The sequence below is a fragment of the Coturnix japonica genome, chromosome 3 (genome assembly GCF_054131305.1).
Source record: "Coturnix japonica strain WE chromosome 3, WE-NBRP24, whole genome shotgun sequence".
Lineage (NCBI taxonomy): Eukaryota > Metazoa > Chordata > Aves > Galliformes > Phasianidae > Coturnix > Coturnix japonica.
Genome location: NC_140665.1, coordinates 84,799,465 through 84,813,720, shown reverse-complemented (window position 1 = coordinate 84,813,720; position 14,256 = coordinate 84,799,465). Strand labels below are relative to the sequence as shown.

Sequence of the window (14,256 nt, the reverse complement as noted above, 5' to 3'; positions counted from 1 at the left end):
TACATTACTTATGTGGCTGAATTAAAAAAAAATAAAATCCAACACTATTTCAGAATTACAGGAGTTCTGACATTACTCCTCAGTGAACAGTTGCTCCAGTAAGTCCACTGTTCTTTCTGAAATCGTTTTGCTATTGTATTTGTGATCCCAAATAGGAGAATAAGTTTTGTGGAGAGAGGCTAAAAAATTACCATCAGCACCAAGCTTGTTGATGTCCTTTACTTAAGAACTACCTAACAGTAATTTTTATAAGGATCAGTAAGTCACTAGAAGGCACAACATAATCCCTTTCTCCAGAATCAGAGGCAGTAAAAAAGACAGTTCCAAAACCATCTTAAATAATGTAATCCCCTTTTCAACAGCTAATAGCAACACAAAGGCTGTCTTTACATTAGAGATTGAGCTACTCGAGCTGGAAAGCATAATACAGCTGACATAGCTCAACCATAGAATAACACAGCAGGCAAGCCTTTTACAGAATTCCTTTTTCCTTTACAAAAAAAAAAAAAAACAAACAAACAAACAAAAAAACACACCTTTGTTGATAGCAAGTTGTACAGAATTTGAGAATCACCAAATCAGGTTGGAAAAGACCTAAAAGATCATCCAGTCCAACCATTCACCTATTACCAATAGCTCCCACTAAACCATGTCCTTCAACACAACATCTAATTGTTCCTCCTCTTCTCCAGGCTGAACATTCCCAGCTCCTTCAGCCTCTCCTCATATGGCCTGTGCTCCAGACCCCTCACCAGCTTTAATGCCCTCCTTTGAACACTTTCCAGGGCCTTGACATCTTTCTTGCAGTGAGGGGCCCAAAAACTTACTGGAAAAAGTAAAAACCATTTAATTTTCTACCAATTCAACTAGGACTTATTCAATCATATAAAGTTTCATTACACACTTCTTTCTAGGAAAGAATTTCCTAAAACTTCCAGTTCTGAAGTTTCCAAAAAATATTTGTGTACTTGGGGAAAAGCAAACAAACCAACCAAGACTCCTACTGGAGACACTGAGCAAAGGAGGAATGTTAGCTTAAGCCCTGAGGCCTCTTACTTTGACTGCATCCTTGCTGATGGGGAAACCACAGTCTCAAGATAACTATCTGAACTCAGTGTCATTACAAGAGGCTGTTGTCTTCAACTTGGGCGTGGAAGAGTTTCATTGATTTTTAAAAAGTAATTTAGTATATTCACCCAAAATAATGAATAGAAAAAGAACATGGAGTGATAGACATTTAGGTAGAAGAAACAAGAGGGGAAAAAAATTCTTCTAAGAATTGACTGTGGAAGTGTATCACTACATTCTTCTGTTGATGCTGAAAAGAATTTAAAAAGAAGCTTCAGGGAAGATACACGAGGCAGGAAGAGGTGACTGACAGTATAAATGTTAATGCTGAGTGTGAGCAGAAAGCTTTGAGAATTCAAAGACCGAAAGAAAAAAGGCAGTATACCCTAAGGGCAGGTAAGATACAAGGAAATCCAAGAGTTCCTCCTTGGACAAAGAAAACCTGCTACTGTAGAACAGAGGTCAAAAGAAAGATACTAGCACACATTAAACAAACCAGATACACCAGAACTGAACTAACTACATTACAAAATGTATTTTGAAAACAAAAACAACAGTAGCAGCAACAGAAATCAAGATAGTCTAAAATGAGCCTATGATTGCTAAGGGCTATCTAGCGTTTAGTAGCAGAAGGCAGCATAGCCTGGAAGGTCAATGGTATCCTGGGTGGCGTCAAAAGAGAGACAGCCAGCAGGGAGACAGAGGCCACTGCTCCCCTCTGCTCTGTACTTGAAAGGCCCCATCTAGAGTACTGTGTCCAGGCCTAGGGCCCCTGGCATGTGAAGCTTTTGGAACGGGACTAACAGCATACCAAGAATTAAGTTTTTCCACCATTCAGAACATCATATTTTTCACAGCTGCATTCCCTGAACATGGGAATACATGGCAGAAAATAGTGTAAGAGAAAGATCATACAATCATTTTACCACTCATTATTTCAAGTATACTTGTGCAAAACATTTCAGATACTGCCCTCATTTACTGTTGCTTTATTTCCAAGCATATCCAAGTGTACTTCGTGGGAGGAATACTTTTGAATTATCCAGAGAGAATTTTATCCAGAGAAAACTTCTACAGCAATACAACAGTACTGAAATTTATTGCACCCAAAGCATCTTAAATATATAAATAGTTGGTTATTTCCATTCAAGAAACAGGAAATAAATTGATTTTTACAGAGAATTAAACAAAACTGCACCAGTTGCCAGAATATTACTGTTCTTTCCCTTTCCTACTGAAGACTAACTGGAATTTTCTTACAATGTAAGGCACAAGCAATAAAAAAAAAAACAAAAAACAAACACATTACAGAAAGAGAATTCAATTCCCAAATCCCAAACCTTTAGTCTTCCATTTAATTATTACTTATAAGTGACAATAATGGTCAATAGATTGTTTAGCTGATTAAGTTGAACTGAACTTACAAATTCTACAATGTATAAATATTTTGATGTTAATATGTCTCAAAATCCCATGGATGAAAGTTGCCAGAAAGTAAGACTGATTCAAGCACCCCCCATCTGCACTGCACTGAGGAAGACAGAAGTATTATTAATGTTGTAGTTAAAAATAGTAGTGTCACATAAGCAGACCTACAAACCTGATGAAGTAACAGTACAGTAAAGAAACCTCCATTTCTAAGATCCAGACAACTGCCTAGCTACATCAGTGTCTTGTTAACACTAGTAGATGGCTCTCGCTGGAGTACTGCTGCAAAAATCAGGTTTCGTTAAGTATAAATATTCATGTGGCATATGGATGACAGCAGGCAGAGTCAGATAGGTTCAAATAACGTTTGAGTGCTCAGAATACTAGTATGTGATTTCACTAGCTTCATTGTTTTTACATATTGTGAAAACACAAAGGACTCAAGTATTTCATTTCTGCACAGGAAGCAGGGAATTGGGAATATATTCACTAGAACACATAAAATTGAATCTCAGCTCAGGCAATGGCACACAATGCTCTCTCCCTGCAGTGGGTGCTGGCATATGTCCTCAGAGGCTGCTGAAAGGTGGTTGATGTACCTTCTTTCCTGGCTCAGTGCCCTAACCTCAGCCACTACAGCGCAAGTTCAAAAGAGCATCCTTCAGACAGTAATGCAGAAACCTCCCAACAGCACTGCCTCTGCTCTGAAAAGCATGAGCTCAGCATAGCAGAGAATCCTTCCTGGTTGTCAGGAAAGACTGTTGTCACGCTACCCAGAGTGATCACATTTAAAGTGCCGACTCTCAATAGCACAGCCAACCTTGAATACACTTATCAGTTATATTTTTTGAATGCATGAAGATAGCGATCCTAAGAAGATGAAGTTTTCTTATACTTGAGAAAGGGTGATCTATCAGAAGCTATTTTTAAAAAACACTACTTTTGAAGAGTCCCAGAATATGGGAAGTTTATGCAAAGTAATTAGTTTGAATTGTTCAGACCTGCTTCATCCACTGCCTTAAGACAAGTGATGCAAATCCAGGTTTCCCTTGCCTGCCTTTACATAGTGACAAAAAGGAATTTCCCTATCTCAATAATTACTTTTAAATCTTGTAGACTTTTCTACCTTCCATACAAAAATCTGTTACAAAATCACTCCCTTAGATATCATAATAAATATATATATTTATTAAACATGCTGTCTCTGCCAGCTGACATGCTGTTAAAACTTCCCTCCAATTAAGATGCTTAAAACTGCATTTCTCAAATTGTTACAACCACAGTGTCCCAAAATCTCAAATGGCAGGAATCAGTGGCTTCAGTCTTCCCAATGCTTCCAACTGAGCAGCAATTCATTTTCTCCAGAGAAGGATAAAGAGCAGGCTAGCACCAGGGACAACTAGATACTTTTACTAAAAGCAAACTAGCTTATGGATAGGTAGCCAGCAGAGTGGCTATTAAGACTTGCAGTGACTACTAACATCTGCATTGTATTCAGCTGTCTCAGAGAGGTCAATCACCTACCTACTTACAAAATTACATATGGCGTAGTAGCAAAAAAATAAAGAGCAGTCAGGGAGAGTTATAGGATTTTTTTTTTATTTTTAACTATAGGTTTTCAGTGAGTCTATTGTCCCTTACAGGAGTTAGGAGTTTGATACAGAAATCACTCCCAGTTTTCAGAAAATGAACACCTAACACCCCACTTCTTCTGCAAATCCCTCCCAAGTCACCCGCCCCCTCTGCCTGTCTATAAACTACAACATTCTGCTGAATGACCTCCACCATATTTTTGGGAGCCAGCTGTCATATTCTGAAGCCAATAAAAAGCTTGTGGACAGCGCCAGATTTACAGCATTAAATCTCAAAGGGGGCAGTGTTATTTAACCAGAGAGTGGTGCTATACGCCACTGTTAATTACAGATCTTCCTGCTGCAGTTTTTACAAGAAAGTAGGCCAGCAGGAAGTGTCATTATATTACAGTCTGTGGCTCTGTGCATGTGTTCCGAAGATGACAGTCAGGAGACATCTTTTAGCATTCTTCACCATCTTTTTCCATATGAAAAAAAACAACTGCTTAGCTTGCATAAAAGAATGCACTATGTTACCATACGCAACTGCTAGAAGAGAAAGACACATCTACGTAGAAAGCAACTTCAGACAGCAGTAGCAGTTTCTGGTGTTTGTGATGACCCATGTTCCTTCTCAACTTACCTAACAGAACTTGAAAAATATTAAACTTTCCTAGCTTTTCATCACAGTCATTCTTGCTATTCACCTGACAAAGCTTTAGAGGACAAGGCAAAAGGGAAAAAGCTATCAGGGAAAGACAAACTGATAAGCAACCCATCCATTTTTCCCAATAAGGAAAAAGCACCGAAAATTAAGCACAAACAACCTGACATTCACACACAACAGTTTAAATACAGTCCTGAAGGTACACTAAAACTATATGCACTACCCAAACAGAAGCAAACTGTCTTTATACCACTGCATCTGATCATTTTCCCAAAGTTTGCTGATCTCAAAACTTGTTGTACCAATCATCACATTGCAAAAACAGATCTAGTCCAATTTTATGAGATTGCCTCTTGGTTAACACTGGAAGATACAAAATGCTTGGACTTATTTTTTTCTCCCAGAACTGTGCAGTCATCACTGTACTCTAGTATACCTTCTGCAAAACTGGCTTTGAATTGCTTTGGTTTTGGAGAAGAATAACAGAATATAACATACATACATACACAAGTTTTCCCCACTATAAGATTATCTATTGATTTTCAGGACCAGTTAACATCCATCTCCATTTTTGTTTTTAATCATTAAAGCCCTCTAGCCAGGCAATGCCTAAGGAAGCTATCAAAAGAAATTCAGGAAATAACAAGAAACCCATTTAAATGTAAGCATTTCCTAATCCAGCTTTAGAAACTTGACAAATTTGATTAAAAATCCCAGCTGAAATTAAAGTATTAGTTTGATTGAATTAAATGTCAAAATGAAGACTTTGTCCATGATGTAGTAGCATTTAAATATGTCAGAAAAAAAGGTTATGCAATTGTCAATGATGATTCAAACCCAAAACAATGAAAATGGAAAAGTTTCAGCATCAAAAATGTATTCCAAGTAAAAGACCAGATAAGAAAATCATTCTTACCTTCATAGATAGCTTTGAATCCTTGAGCACTGACAGCAAAGTCTGTGGTGAAACAGAGCGTGAGGATAGAACCTGTACTCACAATAGATGATGGAAGCTGAAATCCAGATAACCTGTTCAATAAAAGAGGTACAAATAATTAAAACCTTTTAAAGAGATAAATTAAAGCTCTCCTCTCCCCAGCAGACATAGTTAGCCTTATAACTCACACCTCCAGAAGAAGAAGCATAAGTAATTAAATAAAACTTTGATATATTTTATTTTGGATAAGTAAAAGCCAGGCTGAAATTATATTTCAGACTACCTTTACCTCTCACATGTGAAAATGTCCAAGACAAAAATCTACACCTGAATTACACCAGTCAGCTGCTGCCTTGTCTTTCCAGTTTTGAGCTTTGGAAAACAAACAGCAACTTGGATGAGTCAGAGATCAGAATGAGTGAGAAGAGCTTTAATAAATAAAGATAAAGGCGTATAATCAAATCAACGTAAGTCATGAAACGCTTTCTGCAGTTTATTCCTCTTTAAATGTTGTATCCCATGCACTAATTAACAACTTTCTCTAATCTTTTTACCTTCTGTGTGCTCATCAACCTATTACTTCTATTTCTTTCCACCTCATTTACTCCAATTCTGGACCTAACCAATACAACTTTCTCCTCAAACCCAAAACTGCAGAACTACCATGCAGCTTGCCACATCTTACATTCAGGTTCTGTATTTTCTGTCACCTTCGCTATCTATTTAGATGTTACAGTTTTTACAGAAACATTCTTCTTGTCCTATTTAATAAATCATAGTGGTGATCACTACTGCCCTACATCTATATTGTACAGCTATGACAGTTCATTATTAATTTAGGATATGTATTTTCTGATCTTACATGCATGTTTTCTCTTTCTTTGAGTAGGGTTTCAAAGTACTCTGTTTTAGGAAACTGTTAAGGAGGAAAAGCAAACTGAAACGGAGAAAGATACAACTTAGCTTCAACGCTCCACAACACGTAAGCAAGGAGAGGAAAAAAGAAAGAAATAACTGAAAAAGAAATGATTATATAAAAGCAGAACTACGCAGCTTAGCTACGTCATTCCTGGTAAGTATTTTCTCTGCTTTGTAAGGCTTTGGTTCTTAATGACAACAAAATTGTAAGGGGTCTGGAGCACAGACCTCATGTCATAAGACATGAAGAACAGTGGAGGGAACTGGGATCGTTTAGCCTGGAGAAAAGAAGACCTTATTGTTCTATACAACTACATGAAAGGAGATTGAAGTAGGGTGGGTGCCTAACTAACAATAGAGGGAATGCCCTCAGGTTGTGCCAGGCTGGATATTAGAAAACACTTCTCTACAAGAGTGGTTACATGCATGAACAAGCTGCTCAGGGAGGTGTTTAAGTCACCACATTCAAGAAATGTCTACATGTTGTACTAAGGGACATGGTTTAGTGGGGAAATACTGGTGGTAGATGGATGGCTGAAATGGATCATCTTGGACGTCTTTTCCAACCTTGACATTTCTATGATTCTGTATATGAACCTACTAGAACCCATTTGAGCTGTTGTTTCTAGGGCATCCTGTTTTGATTCTATTATGGTAATAAGCATCACTCCTACAGTGTGGACTTGTAAAGACAAGCTCATTAACTAAAATAGCTTCTGTAGTATCCCCTTTGAAATACCAGATGACCTTTTCCTCTAATTGACATTGAAATTTACATTAAAGGAAGATAAATGTGTTCATTCACAGCTTTAATCACTACACCTAAACTTTTTGCAGTCCAAAGAATAGGTAGATATGTAACAGACTTGAAGAAAATAATACACTGGTTTAAAATATTTTTTTTTTCAGCATATTTATTGTTACTGCAATCCTAAAAAAGAAAAAAAATAAATAAATCTGTTTCTGTTGTTTAACAGATTATCTGAGTGCCTTTGCAGTACACTTGCTGACATAAAGTGACATCAGATGCCAAGAAACTGATAAAAACTAGATAGCAGATTAAAACCTTGATTGTTATTCACATACGTCAAAGTAATTTCCAGAAGGAAAACACTGTTAACATACCAAGTCTTTTTTTCTCCCCCTACTAACATTTTCACTGGGTAATTATACCTGATGAATCATTACTTGTTGTGCACGTTCATTTTATCATGCAGAAGAAATCACACACCTTCCAATGTTCCTTTATTCTGGAAATATATGTTGGCAATTAATTTTTAGGCCTTTACCGCAACCAGAATGGGAGCAGCAGTTCAAGAAGACAGTTCTGTGCTAAGAAAGCCCCACTAATAAAACTGCCATTCAATAAACTTGCACTGCTTCAAACTGAACACACAGAGAAACATTAAAATACTCTCATTTCCTTAACTTTCAATAACATGAGTCTGCACAAAGCACACACTAAAACACCTTTTATCCATAGATGGACTACAGTTGGCTGGTCCATAAAGAAGGAACAGAACCTATAATAGAAAACCCAATGATACACCAGTACTGAAGCTAGACTTTAACTGAAAAAAAGCATTTCTTTCTGCATTGTCACTTTGTAGATCTTGTAATTCAGACATTTCTAGTAAGGTCTACATACATACATTATATATGCATACATACATATATAAGATACAGCATAGCAATAGTATACTCAGCAGATCCACTGGCTCTGCTTACATCTCCACTTGTGAGGAAATATCTGGGGACACCCTGGTACAAAACAGGCATTAACAGGCTGCAGCAAGTGCGGTGCAAGGCTTCCAAGGTGCTGAGGGGCTTGGAGCACATAACGTACATACAAAGCACAGATGAGGGAATGGTCGTTGAGCCCTTACCAGACAGAAGCTAAGGGTAAAATTTACTGCTGTCTTCAGCTCCCTATTGGAAACGTATGGAGGTCAGTAAGTGTTACATGAAACACTAAAGAGCTGCCTGCCATCACTATCATAACCTTTCAGGATTTACACACTACTCCTAAATTTTTAATGTGAATGAAGGCAACCATAAATTCAAACTTCCCATGCCACACAAAAATGCAAAGCTACAGGAAGACACTACCTCAAAAGTTACACTGATAGCAAGTGATACAAATCAAACAGCACCCTTATTGCAGCTCCCTAGAAACTCCTTGCTACATCACTGAAGGCAAATACTAAATAAAATACACTGAAATATATTTAAAAGGTGCTATCTTAAATTTGGCTTAACTGGAAATTATCCCAGAACTACAATACCAAGAAAGAGTAAGAAAAACTCCACATTCTAGGTAGCCAACATCACAAAGTCAGTAAATACATATTCTATTAGGGGCCAGAGAAAGAGCAATCAAGATATGACTGCAGATCCCTGTCATTTATTACGGATATAGCTCATCAGTGTTTTTGTAGTGTGTTGGCCTTGGTGTACGGTTGAAATAATACAAGTATAGTGTACAATCAGAACAACACAAATATAGTTGGAAATAGCCAGAGGGTATCTAAGGAAAAGTAAGGAAAAGGACTCACCAACTCTAAGTCAGCCTTCAGTCAAGATGGGCACTCACTGATGTCGAGGCTTGCCACAAGAACTCCACAAAGGAGCAATCTCCAGAAAGAGATGCTACCTTAGTGGTGGTCAGCCCTAAAATGGGATCTAGGAGAGGTAAAAATCAAGCTCTACCCCTTCTTGGAGCACAGCTGAATTACCTTCACCTGTGCTCCCACAGCTGACTCATCACTTGCCTCAGATGGTTAATCAGAGGTTCAGGCTGTGATCAACAGTTTCCCTTACACCTTGGCCAGCTCCTAGACTCCCCACCAACCCCTGTTGGAGCCAGTTACCCTGAACCCTCCCCCTCCTGCAACCACAGCTGCCAGCACTCTTACTCAATACTTTTGTAGCATTCTCTGCTCACATCATCTCTTCAGGTGTGCTTCAATTGTATGTACTTTAAAGCCAAATTTTTAATATGCCATCCTTGTAATTTTAGCAATTAGTAGCCTGAATCAGTTTAAACTGCTTGAACTTAGCCAGAAGGGAAGCTAATGCAGTAATTTAAGATACAAAGGTAACTAAAGTTTTACAACAGAAAATAGCTGTCTTGCTATTTTGTGCTGACCTTCAAAAAACAAAATAACAACAACAAAAAAAAACCACCACCACCACCACCAACAAAAACACTGTACTATAGGCATGTGCATGGAATTGTGTTTGCAGCCTATTCTGTAGCACTGTGCAAATTTCATGCTTAAGGTTCTTTAACTTCTTTAAAGGAAAACAAAACAAAACCTTAAAATCAGGTATATTAGGTATATTTCACTCAGTATAATATTTTCATTGCATGCACTTATGCCCTATGAGCCTTTTAAAGATTTTTGCTTAAGAAAGCAAGTAATCCATGATATTCCTGGGATCCTCGTCACTTCCAGGTGCTGTGGGGTTCTGCAGAGGGGCAGCCATGTTCCCAATTTGTTTGCCAAGTTCTGTCAGAAACTTTGTAGCTTCTACAAAAGCCACAGCATTACAAACATAGTTGTAGGATATGTGTACATAATATGACCTTTTATGAAGGGTCACATCTACGATCCCTGAAGATTGAGGGAAGATTCAGAGGTATTATTTTAAAGCAAGTAAAAGTATCCTACAGAACAAATAGCTAAGAATAAAGCATGCAGCTTTGTCTGACTATGCACAGTACTGCAGTCCTATCATTTAATTAAGCCTTCTCCACAACCAACATCTTTGCATAGAGTCTGGAGTTGAAAGCTGATCATAAGTAAACAAGATCACTTCTCAAGGTTTATTGGTAGTATATACTTTATGGTGAATCTGTGCAGATCAAAATTAGAGTATATGATGTTATACAACTATTCTTAAGTAAATTTATACTCATGAATGAAGTCCACCAACAAGGTATAACCACTAAGAAACAAATGAATGCGGTATTATCTCCCATATCCTGGAGAACTTCCATCTCCCTTGTTCACTGCTTTAACTTGCTATTCTGGAGGAAAGCTCAGTCAGCGCTAATAATTAAGAAAGAAAAAAAAAAGTTTTTTGCTAGCTTTATTTTTGTTCACTCTTCTTAAAACAAACAAACAAAAAACTAGTAAAATAAGCTGTCCACAGTTGTTCCTAAGGGTCACGCTCTTACTGGCCTCCCCGTTTCATTAAACAGACCCTGAAGGAGCCCAAGGAGCATACTCCTAAAACATATATAGAGATTGCTCCTCATTTTATTCGTCATCAAAACATGGCATCCCTGGGGCCAGCTCCTGTCTCTACTGGCTACCAGCAGTTAGAAGAGTTACCACAGATGAAGGCACTTAATAGTACGTAATGCCAAGAAATAAGCCTATTTCATCAAACCAGGATGTAACTTGCCACATACAAAACCATGGAAGACTTATTTTAATAATTTACATCAATTCTGTTACAAGCAAAAAGTGAAAGATCATCTCATATATAAAAGCACAAGATACTATAAAATTAGTACAAGATCTACATTTTGTAAATGATTTACTAAGAGAGAAGAGAGGGGTTGGTGTATAAGTCCCACTACACCCCTCCTCAATGTTTTTCTTTAAATCAAATCACAGAAAGAGGAAAGACATATAAAGCAAATGGCCTAAAATCAGCTTTTTCATCCAGAAACTCTAATTTGGTGACTTTTATTAAATGCAAGTTAACCTTGACTCAATCCCCTTAAGAAATAGAGGAAATGACGCAGTTGATAGAACCACAGATCAGTCCTCCACAAAATAATTAATCTTTGCTTTCCACCTCTCCAGCATAAAGAAAATGCCCAGCAACAACTCTTTACATTGATCATCTTTCTTTCCTAAGAAAACAAACAAAAAAAAAAAGTGCCATACCTTTTTCCTTTCTCCAGCAATGCCAAATCTCCTGTACTATTCTCCACAAATACAGACTCCTACTTCAACTCCTCTCTCACATACCAGGCCTACACAGCAAAGACCTTATGTTGCTACTCTTCTAGTTCACAATATCCCACTCACTACTACTAATACAACTAGTCTCTCAAAGCTCACTTCACTCGTAGGAATCTCCCCACCTGTTCCCTCAATTTCTCATTTTAATAATTAAGATCAGGTGCTTCTCAGTCTTTCTAATTAGATTTAGTTAAGGTGTGCACAGTTCATAAGTGGGGCACTAGTCCATGCTCATATGAAGGTTATATTTAAACAACATGCAGTATGAAAAAGGCTTATTTCTTCTTTGGTGCTTTTGCTCCTGGAATTTTACATTTACTGTCTCAGTTCTGAATAGGCAAAAAAATAGTTTTTAATTCAAGCCTATCACATAACTATTTAACATGCACTTTTTCCACAATAAAGTGGAAACTCCTGGTATTTCCTATGAATTTGGCTTGGCTAGATAGTAATTGTAAAATTGCAAAATGTTCTCTTAGTAGGGGAAAGAAGGAAGCAACTAGAGCAAAAGGCTCATACAGTAAAGGCCAAGGAAATCCCTATAACCAAAACTCACTGCATTTAGGTAGAAAGCAGAAAGAAGATGCAGGGTTAACAATTTTGACAAACTTAAGAAAAAAAAGAAGCTAGCTTCTCTAGATAAGCACCATCACAGCAGCAGCACCTCCATCCACTGCAGAAAATCCTAAATCTGCAAAGCCTGTGACTGCAACTAGCAGATACTCCTATGCGAGCAGAAAAGCATGACCAGAATTTTCCAGCACCAAACAAACACAAATCTATGAGGGAACTGCGGGTGTCAAGAACGTGGTGGGAGTCAGGGCTCTGGCAGGGATAGCAGCTGCTGGAGGATACCTGGCAGGTTGCAATGCGACTTCGTGGACGGAACTGGGATCATGTGGAAGTTCTGATATGGCTCTCGCATGCTGAGAAGGTCTTGTACAATGGGAAGTGACATTATTAAAAAGAAGTTACTTCAGTTACTATAGAGCTAATGACTCTGAGCTTAAGAAAAGAACCCAAGGTTTTAATAAGATCGGGTGTTCGGGGTTAGCAATTATATGAGCAGACTGCTTTTCTGCCTCCCAGCTACAAACAGCTAACAACATTTCTAATTTAACAGCAAAACTTTTTTCCAGTGTAAGGCAGAAAAATTTTCTGATGTGGATTACATTCCATTTAAAATGCACATTTGCACAATAGTACACAGATATTAGACCAAAGACACTTTTGAAATATACTGGTATATGAACCCAAACACACACAGTAGAAGTTACACACACAAATAAGAATGTGATATTGTCCAATTAATTAACTAGTAATTATGCTCCAAATAGGTCTTATTTTAGCAAATCATGTAATCATCTTTCATGGATGGAAATATATCTTCTAGACCTAGAGCCCTACATGTTTTAGCTCAATAATAAAAGTCAGATGAAATTGGTAATAAAAATACAGCACTAAGACCATTGTTGTTAGTAGTTTACAGTTGGGAGTTGGAATGAGATGATCTTTAAGGTCCCCTACAACCTAAGCCATTCTGTTCCATGCCACCCACACTTTGTCAAACAATTTAAGATATAACTGTAGAAACTACTTGTGTTACTAAGTTTAAGCTTATATTTCCATGACTTTTGTCTGATTACGGTCACATGTAGGTGTCACTTTCAGTCTTCTTAAATGTAGATATGTTGCATTCATTCACCAAATGGTATACTGACCCACTATTTTATGCAACTTCAGTACTGAAGCTAGTTTTGTATTTCAGAGTCATGAGTCTTTAAAGAGAGAGATAAATAAGACTGGAAACAACTCTGCAGCAATCAACAGTTGATTCAACTTCAGAATAAATGAAGATGTAATTTATCTGAAACATTGCTTTATGAATCTACTCTATATCACTCATAATACTGTAGATTCCATTTATGCTACCACTTGTGACTGGTATGGAAATGAAAAATGTAAATAACATTTCATCTGAAAGGAAAGAAAAAATAAATAATGTAAAAAATAACCCCAAAGCTCAAAACCGTATCATAGGAACACAAATGGCTCTACTCTAAATGGAGTTTGTAAAGGAAAAGGTCTGTAAAGAGCACTCTTTTTTTCTTCACAGACCAGCCACTAATAACTAAAAAATCACCCACATTTCCAGTTCCCTGGGTTTTACAGGCTCACCTTTTATTACAGTATCAGAGCACCTCTACAAAAGTCAGTGAAATGAAGCCAGAGAAAATGGAAATGGAATGATAACAACTGGTTTAGAAGCCACACAACATACAAAAATAGCCTAAGGGTGTAAATAAATCAATTTCTGAAACTTTATTTTAACATTTTTACAAATTGGATTACAGTGGTATTGCCAGTTTAAATAATAATACTAATAATAACCCTATTCTAGCATTTTGGTGTCACTTTTTTAGCACAGATTTTGTGGCAAATAAAATATACCAGAAGCATTTGAATAGATTAGTTTTTATTACAAATAGCATGTTTTTCCTTTGCAGAAAGTAGGAAGTATCTAAAAAAACACTGTCCAAACATTAATGTATTTAACAACCAGCTTGGATAGAGCTCAGTGTAACTTCTGTAAATAAAACAGAAGATTTATGCCTAGCAATTTATTCCAGGAATGCGCACAGGTTCAAATGTGTTCTTTGTGACACAGTAAAATTTTGAATACTC

General features: G+C 37.3%; 1 protein-coding gene across 5 annotated transcripts in view; it reads right to left on the bottom strand.

Moving 5' to 3' along the window:
- Positions 1 to 14,256, bottom strand: part of CSMD1 (CUB and Sushi multiple domains 1) — an 883,639-nt gene that overhangs the window by 569,960 nt on the left and 299,423 nt on the right. For all 5 annotated transcript variants that reach the window (XR_014944901.1, XR_014944902.1, XM_015859302.3 and 2 more), the window contains exon 3: positions 5,651 to 5,763. Coding sequence is in view for 3 of the 5 variants with exons in the window: in XM_015859302.3 (XP_015714788.2) it covers positions 5,651 to 5,763 (113 nt within the window). In the remaining 2 variants the exon portion in view is untranslated. The remainder of the gene's footprint in view (positions 1 to 5,650; positions 5,764 to 14,256) is intronic.